We start from the raw sequence: 13,458 nt of genomic DNA, 5'->3' as shown, positions 1-13,458 counted from the left end.
GCATAAAGAAAATCTAGGCCGAGCTAATTGATGGGATACGTTGGTGTTGCTAAGAGCTGAACCGGAACAAATTGTAGCGAACATCAAATGAGATAGGTTGTGTAGACATAGCTTATCTTGGGAGCGCTGTAGGCGATAGATGCTTCATATTATCAGCTTTTGTAAACTGTTTGAACATTGGTTACTATAATTTTGTGACTAGCCGCATAACGAAAAGGATCTAGCTTTTAATTAGTACGAACACGAAAAAAAAAGCAATGAAGTAAATAAGAATAAACTGACAAACATTAGAGCCTAAATATGAACTAGTATGATTTAATTTAAGCACAATAGGAAATGCCAATACAACAATACAATTATACGCCGAATGCAGGAACTTATATTCACTTTTATCAACAGCTATTACTCTTATAATTCGAAACAACAACAAACATCTGATCGATACAGCATTATTATTTCTCTGACTGCCAATCAAAGAAAGAACAAAGGTTCTGTTTACTACATAGCTACTCGATTGTTACGATACGATCTTCTTATACTTACTACATAAATGCGTTATAACATCGATAAGCATAACTCTCGAATACTCGGAGCTTGTTATCTCTACAATCGAGACATTTACTTTACAAACTCAAACTTTTTATCGCTGATTTGAATTTAATATAAAAAATCAAGTCCTATTTTCTTTACAGAACTTCCGATTTAGTTGAATACGCAATCTATTTGCGTTGTCAAGGAACAATTTATATCAAATGATAATTTTGTAACATTGGTTTTGTGTCGATTCGCGCCTTTCAATATAATATTGAGGGTAAAAAGCTTAATTTGATTATATCAGGTGTTTGAATCAAAAGTATACGGAAACATAAATCCAGAAAAATATCGTAAATATTAATATTAATCATTAATGCTGTGCGATATTCGAGGGACATAATATATGAACAAAAAGTTGTTCTCAACGATCAACTTTTGATCACCAGCACATTGGTGTCTTCTACAAGAAACGACAAATATTTCAGCGCCTAGTATCTCAAGACCTAACAATAAGTTGTGGCGAAGACCGCATCTCGTGTACAAAGCAATGCTCCTATATCAACATTAGAACGGAAGAAAATGAAGACAGTCGGTAGTTTCAGCAGCAAATTGCAATTACCGTTATTGCGGTAATTTGGAGGCCCCGAGACCGTCGGCCGACCCGCCCGGCGCGCAACTAACATCTTGAAACGGCTACCATTGCAATTTATAGAACACCGCTGTTCATTTTAATGCACTATATTATTATGTGTAATGATTTATATTGAATGAATACGGTGGAACGTAGTGATGTGCTATTTTTCGAGGTATTTTTGTTTATTTTCGTTATACTGCTAAGTACCAACGAGGATTTTTGACATCTGGTTTGAAATGTAAATTCAGTTTGTAGTTACATACATGTCATGATATAAACCTTTAACTAATGAATGCGGTAGCCTAACATATAATAAATTAAGAAGCAAATGGTGATAGTTTAATTACTATTTACGCTTCACTTCCACACTTAAATATTTAATTGAAAGAACCATTTGCGAGTCATAAGAGTGCCCGTGTTACATTTCAGAAATAAACCATTTAATTTGTAATGTTTACACAATTTTTCAAATAAATATAATTAAATTATCAATAATCCATCAACATTGGTAAATACGAATTTCCGAAGCGTACAAGTAAATTAGATGTTAAGTTCGCGCGTTCATCACTCGTATACTGAAAGGTTTTACATTACACGCTCGCTACCAAGTATTTTGTAATAATTAAATCTTACAAACCCATGAAACTGTGTGTTTTACGCGAGCCGAGTAATGGGCAAAGTTTCATTGCAAGCTTTTATCTAATTTATTTTTATTGTTATATGAGCCAGTTTATGCCCCATTTTATATCCAGTAGTTACAACAAGCACTGAGCGTGATATGTTTTCTTAATACTGTCTTATTGCGTATAGAGTTTAAATTAATTTATTGAAGACTTTTTTTATTAGGCTTCATCATGGGCTTAACTTTTCTCGCAATTATGTTGGACACGGCTTGAAGTCTCGCCGGATGAAGCTGGATACAAGTATTATACATGAAGCTACTTCTTAAGAGACCTCCACGACCCAATTACTTGGCTTATAACACCCTTCGACACGACTGGTTGTCGGACTTTCTAGCTATTGACTACTGTTGACTGTAATAGAACTTTAAAAATGACAGCTGGCACCCAAAATTTAACGTGCCGAAACACGGATCTCGAAATGTATAATGTGGTCACCCATCTACAGAACAACCTCGGGAAGCGTAGCTTAATCTCAGAGATCGATCAACGCGGCTGTTGTTACCTAAGCCACGAGTTGCTCAGTTATTTAATTTGATTATTGACCAAAATATTGTTATTTCGTTATATAATGTACGATACAATAGAATGAATTATCCGGCATTTTTGTTCTGAACAAGCAATGTATTAGAATCATAGCGGCATAAACATTGAGGTGGCCGACATGTCGACAGGTTACAAATTTTCATTAAACGGATTGCTCTGTATGTAAAGTTATTTGATCCGTTGTGCTGTTGTGATTCTATTGTGGTGTGTTGTAGAATGTAGGTATTTAGTTCTGATCAAAATAGCTTTAATATTTACTTCAATAACTTTTGTCTTCCTAGTTGGAAATATTATCGTTTGAGTTGATTAATATCGGGTTAGATTCCGACTTGGAATAAGTATCTTGTGTGGTAATAATTCACAACGTGTAACTATATTTTTCTTCGATACCCAGATAGTGTAGTAACTTTGTAAGTTTGTAAAGTTTTGCATGATATAAATAGCATTCGCGCATTGCCTTTTTAATTATAAAAATAAAATAACAGAAAATACAATACATAAAAAATGTACGCACGCGACCATCCAGAAAGGACGAATTATACGAATTCAGAACTTTTTGCGTCGCATGTAAAATTATTACACCAATAAACAAAACCTTTTTCTATGTGTTTTAAGCCTCGAGCGTGATTGGGTTAAGCTGGATATACAACGGCTAAAATGTTAAATAAATAATAGTTACAGCAAAATATTTGGTAGGTCTGACTGATGTGTGTTTGTGGTATTCATTTAATCTGTCACCGCATTTATAACAAAGCTTTTCTAGTGTACATGTACCTTTACAATTAGTGTGGTAACTATTATTTGTTCAGCTGATTGATTTGTCTAAATAGTGGCGAAGGATTAATATTATTACATTTTCAAATGAGTCTATTTTGAATAATTGATGATCACAATAAATCTCTGTATGATAATAATGTGCATGGCAAAATTATAATTACACAAATTAATAATACAATTAAAACTACATCGGCCATCATTTTGTTTTATCAGCCGTGTTTACTTATTAGCTAATATTTTAAATATGGAAGTTTATCTGTCTGCAAAAACAAGGCTATAATGTACACATCGAAATCCCATAAACCAGGAAACAGGATTTAAGTTTGATTGGAATTCTAGTTCCAGGCTATCTTATTAACACTGATACATCTTGGAAAATCCTCAGATTTTCGCGGAAAATCATTCAGTTCAGTAGCAAGTGTCGAACAAAGGGTAGTTATACAACTAGAGTCTTACAACGTAGCGTCGCTTTCTTAGTAATACAAGTGGGGGAAACAAAGGTGGATCATACTAAAACTCGATCGCAGTTGAATTGTTAGTGACAATAAAACATAGTGGCGACTTCGGATAGGTTTGATACGATTGAATTTTATGGACCTAGGGAAAGCTAGACTCGAGTTGTAGCGAAACCGTTACGTAATATATGTGACGGTCGCTGATTTATACACAGTTACTGATATTTATTGCTGAACCCACTTTACACATCGACTTATGATGTATGTTCTTTAGCTGAGTGGTATTGAAGTTAGTTGGCTGTAATCGGATATTGTAATCGGATAAGTTTTGATTTATTTTCATCCAGTCCGTTTGCTAGTGTGCACGAAAATTGAGTGCCGTTATAATTAAAAATTACGAAAATACTAGTTAACATTTAGTATTAAATTGTTCTTGCGGAGTTACTTTTTAAAGAAATTCAATAGAGTTATCATAGAGCGATCGTATGTGAAGCGTGGGAGAAATATTTTAACTTAACTCTATCTTAGCTTCGTTAGATCTCCTAAGCCTCTAAAGCAAAGTGTCAAAGAATACAACCATTTAAAGTTAAGTTTAAAATAGAGTAATCCGTACTAATCCTTGACGGATCGTAGTGGTTTTATGGACTTGGACAAAAAGTGTACTTAACTACTTTATTACATTGAACTGAGTTTATTTTATTGCGATTCTCGTTGGCGATTTTGTGCACACTTTGTCGTACTGTCGGGGGAATCGGTGAATTAACGATCTCAATTGTTATCCATCACTATTGGGCATTATTACACTATTTATTCAGAGCTTTGGGTTTATTTTTAACATTCCGCATATATTATTACTAGCTTTTGTTCGCAGATAAACTCACGGGAAATTTTTGTTTTTTAAATATCAATTTGGTTATCACAACCCCTAAAATATATATAGGCTGTGTAGCTGTGTAGTGTGTATAAGCTGTGTTTTTATTACGATTAGATTAACTTAAACGTATCACACTCATAATCATTGACAGTTTGTTATTGTACAAGTATAAACGTTTGTAATAAAAATTAAAAAAGAAGAATTATACAATCTTAATTAGCAATCTTTATAAATCTTTTCACGTTTCAATATCAGTAAGCAGAAGTTGATTTTCTCAGAAAACGACTGCCTGCCTCTGTAGAGATAACGGGGGTGATTGCCCCATTGCCTTATAAATCTCAATATCTGTGTGTTCCGCATCAATACACCTCGTGTTTGATTTCACTGAGTGTTTGAGGAAAATGCGAATTATCCTTAATATCACTGGTAATAATATCACTTAGACAATAATAAAGCTTAATTTCATTACGGCGCATAAAAATAACTAAGAAAACACCGCCAAAAGCGCTACAATTGTTTAGAGCAATTTAAGTTTTAAAATTGAAAATTCTTAGCCTTCCCATTCCTTGTTCTCGGCTAGTGAAAAACTATATTGCTTTTTTTATTAAAAATACGAAGTGTTCCAACGAGGGGCAAACTGCCACTAAAACGTTATGGTTAGTGCGGTGACATTCGCACGAATACCTAACTTATAAAATTGGTAATCCCCTACGCAATAGCCACCCTTCTTGGGTACCCGATAAAGTATTACCTACAATGTATTAAGGATTATTTTGGTCCTACGCCGATATTGTTTAACGTTATTCCCACTCGTTTTTTGGTTTTTATTTCTTCTGTTTGGCCCTGTTTTGGTATTTGTACTTGGTCATTCACAATCGGGTAATGTTCTCCAGAAATAGTTGAAGAATAGGTAATATATTTGGAACAAAGTATAAACTTGATAATAAAGTTTGCTCGTTATCTCGTGAGCTACAATGCGTAAGTACTTAGAAGAGATATTGATATTGCGCTCCTAAGTACCAATTGTAGGGAAATGGAGTTGGGAAGAGTTCTAAAAACTCTGCAATAACATTATATAAAGTATTAAATGCTAAACGATGTCAATACGAGTGGGGCGTTTGAGCATAAGTGTGACTAAGTCGAACCCTCATTGTGTGAACAGGGTAACAGTTATTCGTTAACACTTCTCTGAAATATGAGTACGGTATATAGTTTTAGTGTATTGCATTATTCATCATAATAACATAAATAATGGTTACAATTCCCGTAGCGGCGTAGATCGCGAAACAGCACATTTACATTAAGAGAACCAATAGCGTTGCAGTGAGCGTTACGTGAAATTTCCATTTGGTATGTAGCAGTTTGCCGAGCGAAATTATTAGTCAATTGTTTGGATACCGCGCTATTGTTACGACATAAATGTAACGTTTGCGTTCATTGTCTGGTAACGACTTTTGTAGCGTGCATTTACATGCGACCACTGTACTTATAGCTAGCGATTAGCACATGTTTGTTTCGACTTAGTGTCACAACGACTACCACATTCTATTCAATTTTAGAGAGATCGTGCCGATCTACTTCAGCCCTTCTAATATTGCTTTATTGGACTTTTATTGCTTATTCGTACGTATAAATGTCTCGAACTCACATGTTAACATCGCTATAGTAACATCAAGAATTTTCTTATTAAACAAAAACTGAAGCTACTGCATTCTCATGTCCTGTGATTAAAAATCCCCTTCTACGCAAGTAAACCCCCTAATTATTCGCATCCCGTCGCTCAATGTTCACAACTTATAATGAATCCGTCTCCCAACAGCCAGTGCTATTAATTAACGATATTGCATTATGAAATTATAATGTAAACGAAGCATTAAAAGCGAAGATTCAAAAAGAAACTTAATTTACAGTTTCCTTTAAGATGCAGTGCCCTTTCAAAAACCGGTGCCCGCGGTGCTGTAACTTTACATTTCGTCTTAAAAAGGCAAACAAAAAAGTTCATAAAAATTCAGTCGAGAGCGGCGGTTGTCCTTTTTGGTCGCCGCTCCACGAACGGGCCGATGTAAAAGAGTCCGACAGAAACTTGTTTGAAGAAGTCGATTTAAGTTACGCAAGGAGTGTACCTAAATTACATTTTTATCAGAAATTTTATAAAACAATAAAAATATGGTGCGCCCTAAATTATTATTTACACTTGGGACGATTATGCTGTTTTGTCCAAAATTGCTTGCAGAAATTGTTTTATCCTATAGTCTATTCGTTAAATATTATATTGAGTATGAATTTATAGAATATAAATAAGAAAGTCAGTGTATGTTCAGGCGCTCGCAACAAAATACCTTCACTAAACTTTAGGGGTTTCAAGACAAACAAACTTCATAGACCTTATCAATTTTCGCTTGAATGATTAATAAATAAAGACATGGATACGTGCGTGTGCTCGGATAAATATCGTGCGTTCCATTGAAATGTGAGACCCTATTATTGTCATAACAACAATCTCAGTCCGCAAGCGACAATCATTATTTTCACACTTAACAAAGTACTCCTCACATAAAAAAGCGTCCATAAGCATAAACTCCGCGAATTATTCGATTCATTTCAAAGGAATCCTACTAAAAGGAACGCGAGACTAACTCAAAGCTTTTATATCTCGTTTCGAGGCGCCTTATTGTCTTCAGCGGTATATGTATTAAAGCTTGCTTTCTCTTGCGTAAATAAAATCCATTGGAAAGAGAAGTGCTTCGAAGCAAGTGCAAGGGTAGGGGGGGTCTAGGTGTAATGCCTCATGCGAGTGTCGGGGACAATGCAAAGTAGATTGAATTGGAAAAAAGACTTGAACAGAATGGCGGCTTTCGGCACCCCGGGGAAAAGGGAAAACTCGCTTCGAAGGGTTAACAATGAGAGCAGTGTCCATAGATGTAGCCGATTTGCAGCGCTGTGAAGTTCAGCTTACGGATTCGTGTAGATTCATTTTCGTATTATGTTGAGGAAAATTTTGCTTAAAAATTCTACCTAAAACAAATAAACTTTAAAGTAGGTATAAAAAACTCGAGCAGTATTTTCGTTCACAATTTTTTTCAGAGTATTTTTTATAAATATGACAAAGGTTTTGTGAACATTGGGATATTTTTGTGAACGCAATATTAATTTTCATGTGCCGTCCAGCCGTTAATCGGACAACAGCCATTTTGCATTGCATTACCATAATTTAATTTAACTAATCAATTTAAGCCGCGTACGCAATATTGGCATTATGGTATAAGCTTGTATTATACGTATTTTAAGTTTATTGCCTAGACTAAAATATAAATAGATATATTGAAATTGTTTAAAATAGTTGTGTTTATTGCATTTGCATTGTATTTGCATTGTATTTGCAGCAAAACATGTTTATTAAATAATTCGTAGATACAATCAGCTTTTTAATAAATATGAATCTTTACAATTTTAGACATTGTTCGTAATATCTATAGCTGACATCGATGCATTTGTGTTTAGAATTGCGTACAATGTGTTTAAAATTTGACTAAAACTGACAGATTTCGAACACAATAATTTAGCTTAGTAGTAAACATAAAATAATGTTGACAGAATTAAACATACCACGCAATACAAGAACAGCTCACTGAAAAAATACTCGCTTTTTCAAGCCGATTGAGCAAATGTTGTGAATACATTTAAATAGAAAAGGTATGCTCAAAATCCGAGAGTCGCATGCCCGTTCAGTTATGTAGAACTGTATTATTCAATTAAAGGTGAATGCGTTCAACTATTTCTATTGCAATTTTTCTTTTCCCCTATTAAATTCTCGTTTAAATCGCAAGGTGCTCATTCGCACTTTAACAATTTAAAAAAATGTCGGAGTCGAATGAAATGAGAAATTCTTTCGTTTAAATAACAAGCAACTACCTATGAGAGGTGCTTCAGGTATTTAGTAGCAGCGAGTTACGAGGCTTTGCTTTGAGCTGAGTTTTATTTACATAGAATATACCCGACTAATGTCAATAAACGTTACGTAATTAACTTCATTTGCGCAATGCAGTTTTTCAATTACTGTTGAGTTGATTGTAAATTAGTTTCTAATGCCGCGCTCGGTTTAGTTTTACGACGGATCGTATACGATTCCATACATTTTATGGAGTTGAAAACTAAATAGAAACTTTATTGCACTTGTAGATCATTCAGATTTATTATTATTGGTTGCTTGCTGTTTTAGACATTGATTAATAGTTTAAAAAGTATTATCCGTAAATGAGGTGAATGTAGGAAACCAGGGCACAAAAGAATTATTTTCCACGATTTTTGGTACAAACTAAAAAGGATCATAAGCCGCTTACTCGTAAGACTCGACGAAATGGTTTAGGTACTCTATGTATTACTAAACACGTGTTGTTGTATATTTTACGAATTTTTAGAAGCAAGCTACACAGACTAAAAATAATGCTATAAGAGAGATGTGTTTTTTTTAAACAGAAAGAAAATCTTCTGACCTTGAAGAACAGCCGATAGTTAGTAATTGTATCTAAGTTAACTAACTGAGATTCATTGAAGTGTGTACCTACTTAATTATACAACGACAATTTAACTGAATGCAGCAAGGGAAAAAATATTTGGAGAGTAACAACTTTACAAAATGCTTTTCATAATTATATGAAAATGAATGAGGTATCTTAACTGGTCAATATTCACTAAACATTTAATAAAGTTGGGTGCATGTAAGTTATAAAAGCAGTACATTTACAATTACACAAGAAACTAAAAAAACATATTTCTAAGAAACAAATAGACAGCCGAACGGAGAAAAACGACAAAATACAAAACACTTCATAAAGAAGACAAGAGAACACTGAATTCATTTTCATTCTTTTATTGTATTCGACTTGATTCGAAACAATGGACGGTGCTTGTTTAGGCGTGAATTCGATCAGAAATTACCTGCGAGTGAGGAAGTGAATCACGATATTTTCCGACCTGTTACAATCGTGGATGCGCCCTCACCGCTTCGCAATCAACTTAATAGTTAACGAGCCAATTTGTTTCGAATAAAACTCTATTGAATGATTCCTAGAATTCTCTCGCCGTTAAGACATTGTTTACATATTAACGTTTTGAAGAAACAATTAATTCATTATTTGGGGTAAAGTTTAACGTTAATTTCAGGGACTGATTGTAACTTTCGAACACTTTAATTAACGTAAAAAAATGTTACTCTGATAATTTTATTGTCTGATAATTAAGTTTATTGATATCGAAACGTCCAAAATTTAAAGCTAACGGTGTAAAAAATCGTCATACTTCTATCACAGTTTGGATGGATAGACTTACAGCTCATTAAATTCAAAGTCAACTTGTATAATTGAAACAATAGTGATTTAAGCCACGAATATGTTGATACAGTAACAACCACGAAGCAACAGTTCATTATGCACCACAATACAGTCTGTTGATTACTTTGAACCGCAACTCAGTGCGCCGGATGACGTTGTACGAACGTCTTTAATAAGACGAAACTCGTACGTTGTGATTGAATGTCCCGAATGTAGTTGACTCTAGGCGTGTAAGTTTGATATAGCATACCAAAACACACTGAGATTTATTATTTACTTCGAATCTAGTAATTTGTCAGGAATTTTTAAATCGTATTTTTTTATAGTCTTACTTCTGGGCTACAGACTTCTCCTAAACAAGAGAACTAGGCCTTAAATCCACAACGTTGGGAAGTATGGCTGGAGACTGTGGACACCCTTAAGAAATTTGTTAAAGATCTTTTAGGCATGCAAGGCTTAATTACAATGTTTTCTTTCACCGCTAAGACAAGTGACAAATGGAAAGTGATGAATAGATTTAGTTAGATTAATACCAGTTGCGTGTAAATCTAGACCATATAATTGTTTAAATAAGCATAAAATATCCGCTCGTGTAGCGGACGCAACTGCCATTTATATGGTAAAGAAAACGTAATAAAACGACAACTACTGCAGCACTTTCCTACACTCGGCACTATACAGAAGCAAGCGTTTGACAATTGAAATTAAATACTTAAAAACAAAAAATGTTCTTACCATTTTATACTACATAATATAATTTATCGATAGCTACTCGTTTGTATTCGTAGCAACTGAAGAGTTTACAAACAACCTAAAGAATCTAACCCGTTGAAACGATCCTGTCAATGAACTATTTTGAGCCAAAAAAAGTAACGTTAACAGCAAAAACTGGCAGCTGCTAAACACAAAGATAGCCGCAGCAGACAACTAGTCTTCTACACTGCCTTGACGCAAACCGCGTCTCAAGGTTTCTCGCTTCAAACTTTTTAATAGCTATTGATTCTTGAAGCCGTTGCACTTTGATCTACTTCACAACACAGACGTCTAATGTGAAAGTAATTGAACACTCGAAATCTAATAAGAATCTCTATAACACTAGCAGTATCAATAAGAGATAACAAATAACGGTCGCAAGATTACGAGTCGCATATTATGTTTCCTTAAGGGTGTATTTTATTCGTGCATAACTTTTATTACGATGTCTTGTCCGATAGTTGTCTTATTGGGAGTTTCTATGACAATATTCTGAGGAATAATTGTTCGTTTCATCATAGTATGCATATTATTGTTGTAGTTTTCGATAGATTCCCGAGTTAGATATTACATTTTTAGCGCTGTGTTGCACGGAATTTGATTTGGTTCTTAGCTACTAGCAAATACTCACTTTTGATAAAAAAGGACATAATTAATAACAAAATTTTGCTGTCAGTCAGTTCGGATAGTAGGTAAGAACAACAATATATTTAATTTAAATATGCATAGTACCTAATCGCCACTTGATCCGTATAAAGGGCTAAGTAAATATTTTTGTTTCTCCAACGTTTGGGTTGAAAACTCTACTCTATTTCAATCTGATTTATGGATTTACTAGCACTAAATTAATGTTATAATATTTTAGGTGTCGCTGAAAATACAAACATATATTACATAAGTACATTTTAGATATTTTAATGTTTTATGTAGGGATACCGTAGTTTACGTCATCGGACTGACTTATGTAGTTGCAGCATAAATGTCTACAACCTCTGATATATGAGTTGTCAACATACAGTGATATAGTGAAGGTAAGAACAGTTCTCACCTCAACTAAAACATAGTTATTATGTAGAGGCAGTTGTTTTTTGAATATACAGCAAGACAAACTAACAAACTTACAAACGACGAAAACAGAGAACAATCAGACTTGTGACAAAAAAAAACACAAAATGTTTAATCCGTGTATCGAAACCACGACTAACGCAGTGACCAATTCAACGACTCGGTTCGAAGCCGTCAACATAAGAAAAGAAAAAAATACTAACCTTTCCTCTCCCTGCCACCGTCATGCCTAAATACTATAGGCCGGTTGTTTTCCCTACGCCACAGAACAGTAGGCGGTGGGACTCCGGTGGCTGTGCACGTCAACCTTATACTCCCGCCTTCCTGCGCCGAGCTCCCCTCCGTCACCGAGTCCACTATGTCCGGAGGAATTACCACCGACAGCTGACCCATCTACAAAAATAATTACCACCATTATTCTAAGAAAACATACCATCAATTGTTTCACGATAATTGGAAGAATATACTGTTATTGTACGGACGTGACTTGCTTGATCTCTTGATAGAATCTTGTATCAATAAGTGCCATTTAATATTGATAGTAACTAACACCGCTGTAATCCATAGAGAGTAGTGGAAATTGATTTAGATAATCAATTTGTTTTACGCGGTTGGTTAGGGATCAAGTAATGTAGTATCGCACCATTTCTCTGACCTTGTAGCATAATGAACGTGGTTTTGTATAGAAGACTGTGTTTGTTTCCTGTTCTTTTAACAATATTATCTATGTATGTATAACTTTGGTTGATAAAGTTAAACTTGCGCTACTCTATTATTGCTTTTGATTTAGACATTGCACTCCATCAATTGCTCGCTCTTTACGGCATAGTGTCGTGATAATATATGTTATTAGTAAATGTCTCTTTGAACGACACTTTGTATCTAACTATCGCTGTGAGCGAGTGGGAGACAAAGATTGCTTCTCTTTGTCACAGCTATAAACGATGTCATCTTGTTAACAAATCCTTCTTCCTACACTTATAGTGTTGTTTGTGGAATAGCTTTTAACTTTGTGCTACAGTGTACACTGGGCGACAAAGTGACTTACCTGACTTTTCATAGGATCTGTGTTGACCTGGCACATGTAGGTGCCAGAGTCGTTCGCTTGAACGTTGCTCACGTGCAACTTCCAAGTATTGTGGTTATTGTACGTGACGCTGAGTCGAGGATTCAGCGCTACCATGTTCGTGTGTATCGCCAGAATCGCCTTCGAATCTGACTTAATCCACGCCACCTACAAACAATACTGTGATTATTTCACTGTTCAATCAAAGCCTTATTGGATTCCCTATTAGTTATATCGTCAATACAAATATTGACTACCCAATACCAAGAAAATTGGCTTTGAAGATAAATATACGACTGTTATTTTTATAGCAGTTGTACAAAGAAGTTTAATAAAGGTAAGAATGTCGTGTTGAATTTAACAGAGCAATTAGAGCGGTGTCTAGGAAACAAAACGTTTCTCCTCGGTGTTGCATACGAGTGTGAAATTTCATTTTATATCTGGGATTAATGTCATAAATCGCTCGTATTTCCCCGGAGCTCTTGCGAGTTTTAAATCGTTTGTATTGTTCACAGTGGAGACGAAACTTAATGTGACTTAAACGCTGTAGCAAATGTAAAACTGAGGGAACGACACGTGAAATTGTAGAGAGTTTCACCCGAGGAATGCAGGGCGTCTCATCCGCGCCGCTTCCGAGCATTTTTCATGTGACATCTCGCTTTGTTGCGGTTGGAAAATAAATTAGTAACAATTTCATTGTTTGCGAGAATTATTTCCGACGAGTTTCAACGTAAGCGGCGCTAG

At 34.9% G+C, this 13,458-nt stretch overlaps 1 protein-coding gene across 3 annotated transcripts in view; it reads right to left on the bottom strand.

Moving 5' to 3' along the window:
• Positions 1-13,458, bottom strand: part of LOC142976735 (lachesin-like) — a 115,302-nt gene that overhangs the window by 17,988 nt on the left and 83,856 nt on the right. For all 3 annotated transcript variants that reach the window (XM_076120263.1, XM_076120262.1, XM_076120261.1), the window contains exons 4-5: positions 12,697-12,882; positions 11,852-12,041 (exon numbers count right to left, since the gene is read on the bottom strand). In XM_076120263.1, coding sequence (XP_075976378.1) covers positions 11,852-12,041; positions 12,697-12,882 — 376 coding nt within the window. The remainder of the gene's footprint in view (positions 1-11,851; positions 12,042-12,696; positions 12,883-13,458) is intronic.

This window comes from Anticarsia gemmatalis, chromosome 11 (genome assembly GCF_050436995.1).
Source record: "Anticarsia gemmatalis isolate Benzon Research Colony breed Stoneville strain chromosome 11, ilAntGemm2 primary, whole genome shotgun sequence".
Classification (NCBI taxonomy): domain Eukaryota; kingdom Metazoa; phylum Arthropoda; class Insecta; order Lepidoptera; family Erebidae; genus Anticarsia; species Anticarsia gemmatalis.
The sequence above is the reverse complement of the archived record's forward strand: the minus strand, read 5'-3'. Positions and strand labels throughout refer to the sequence as shown.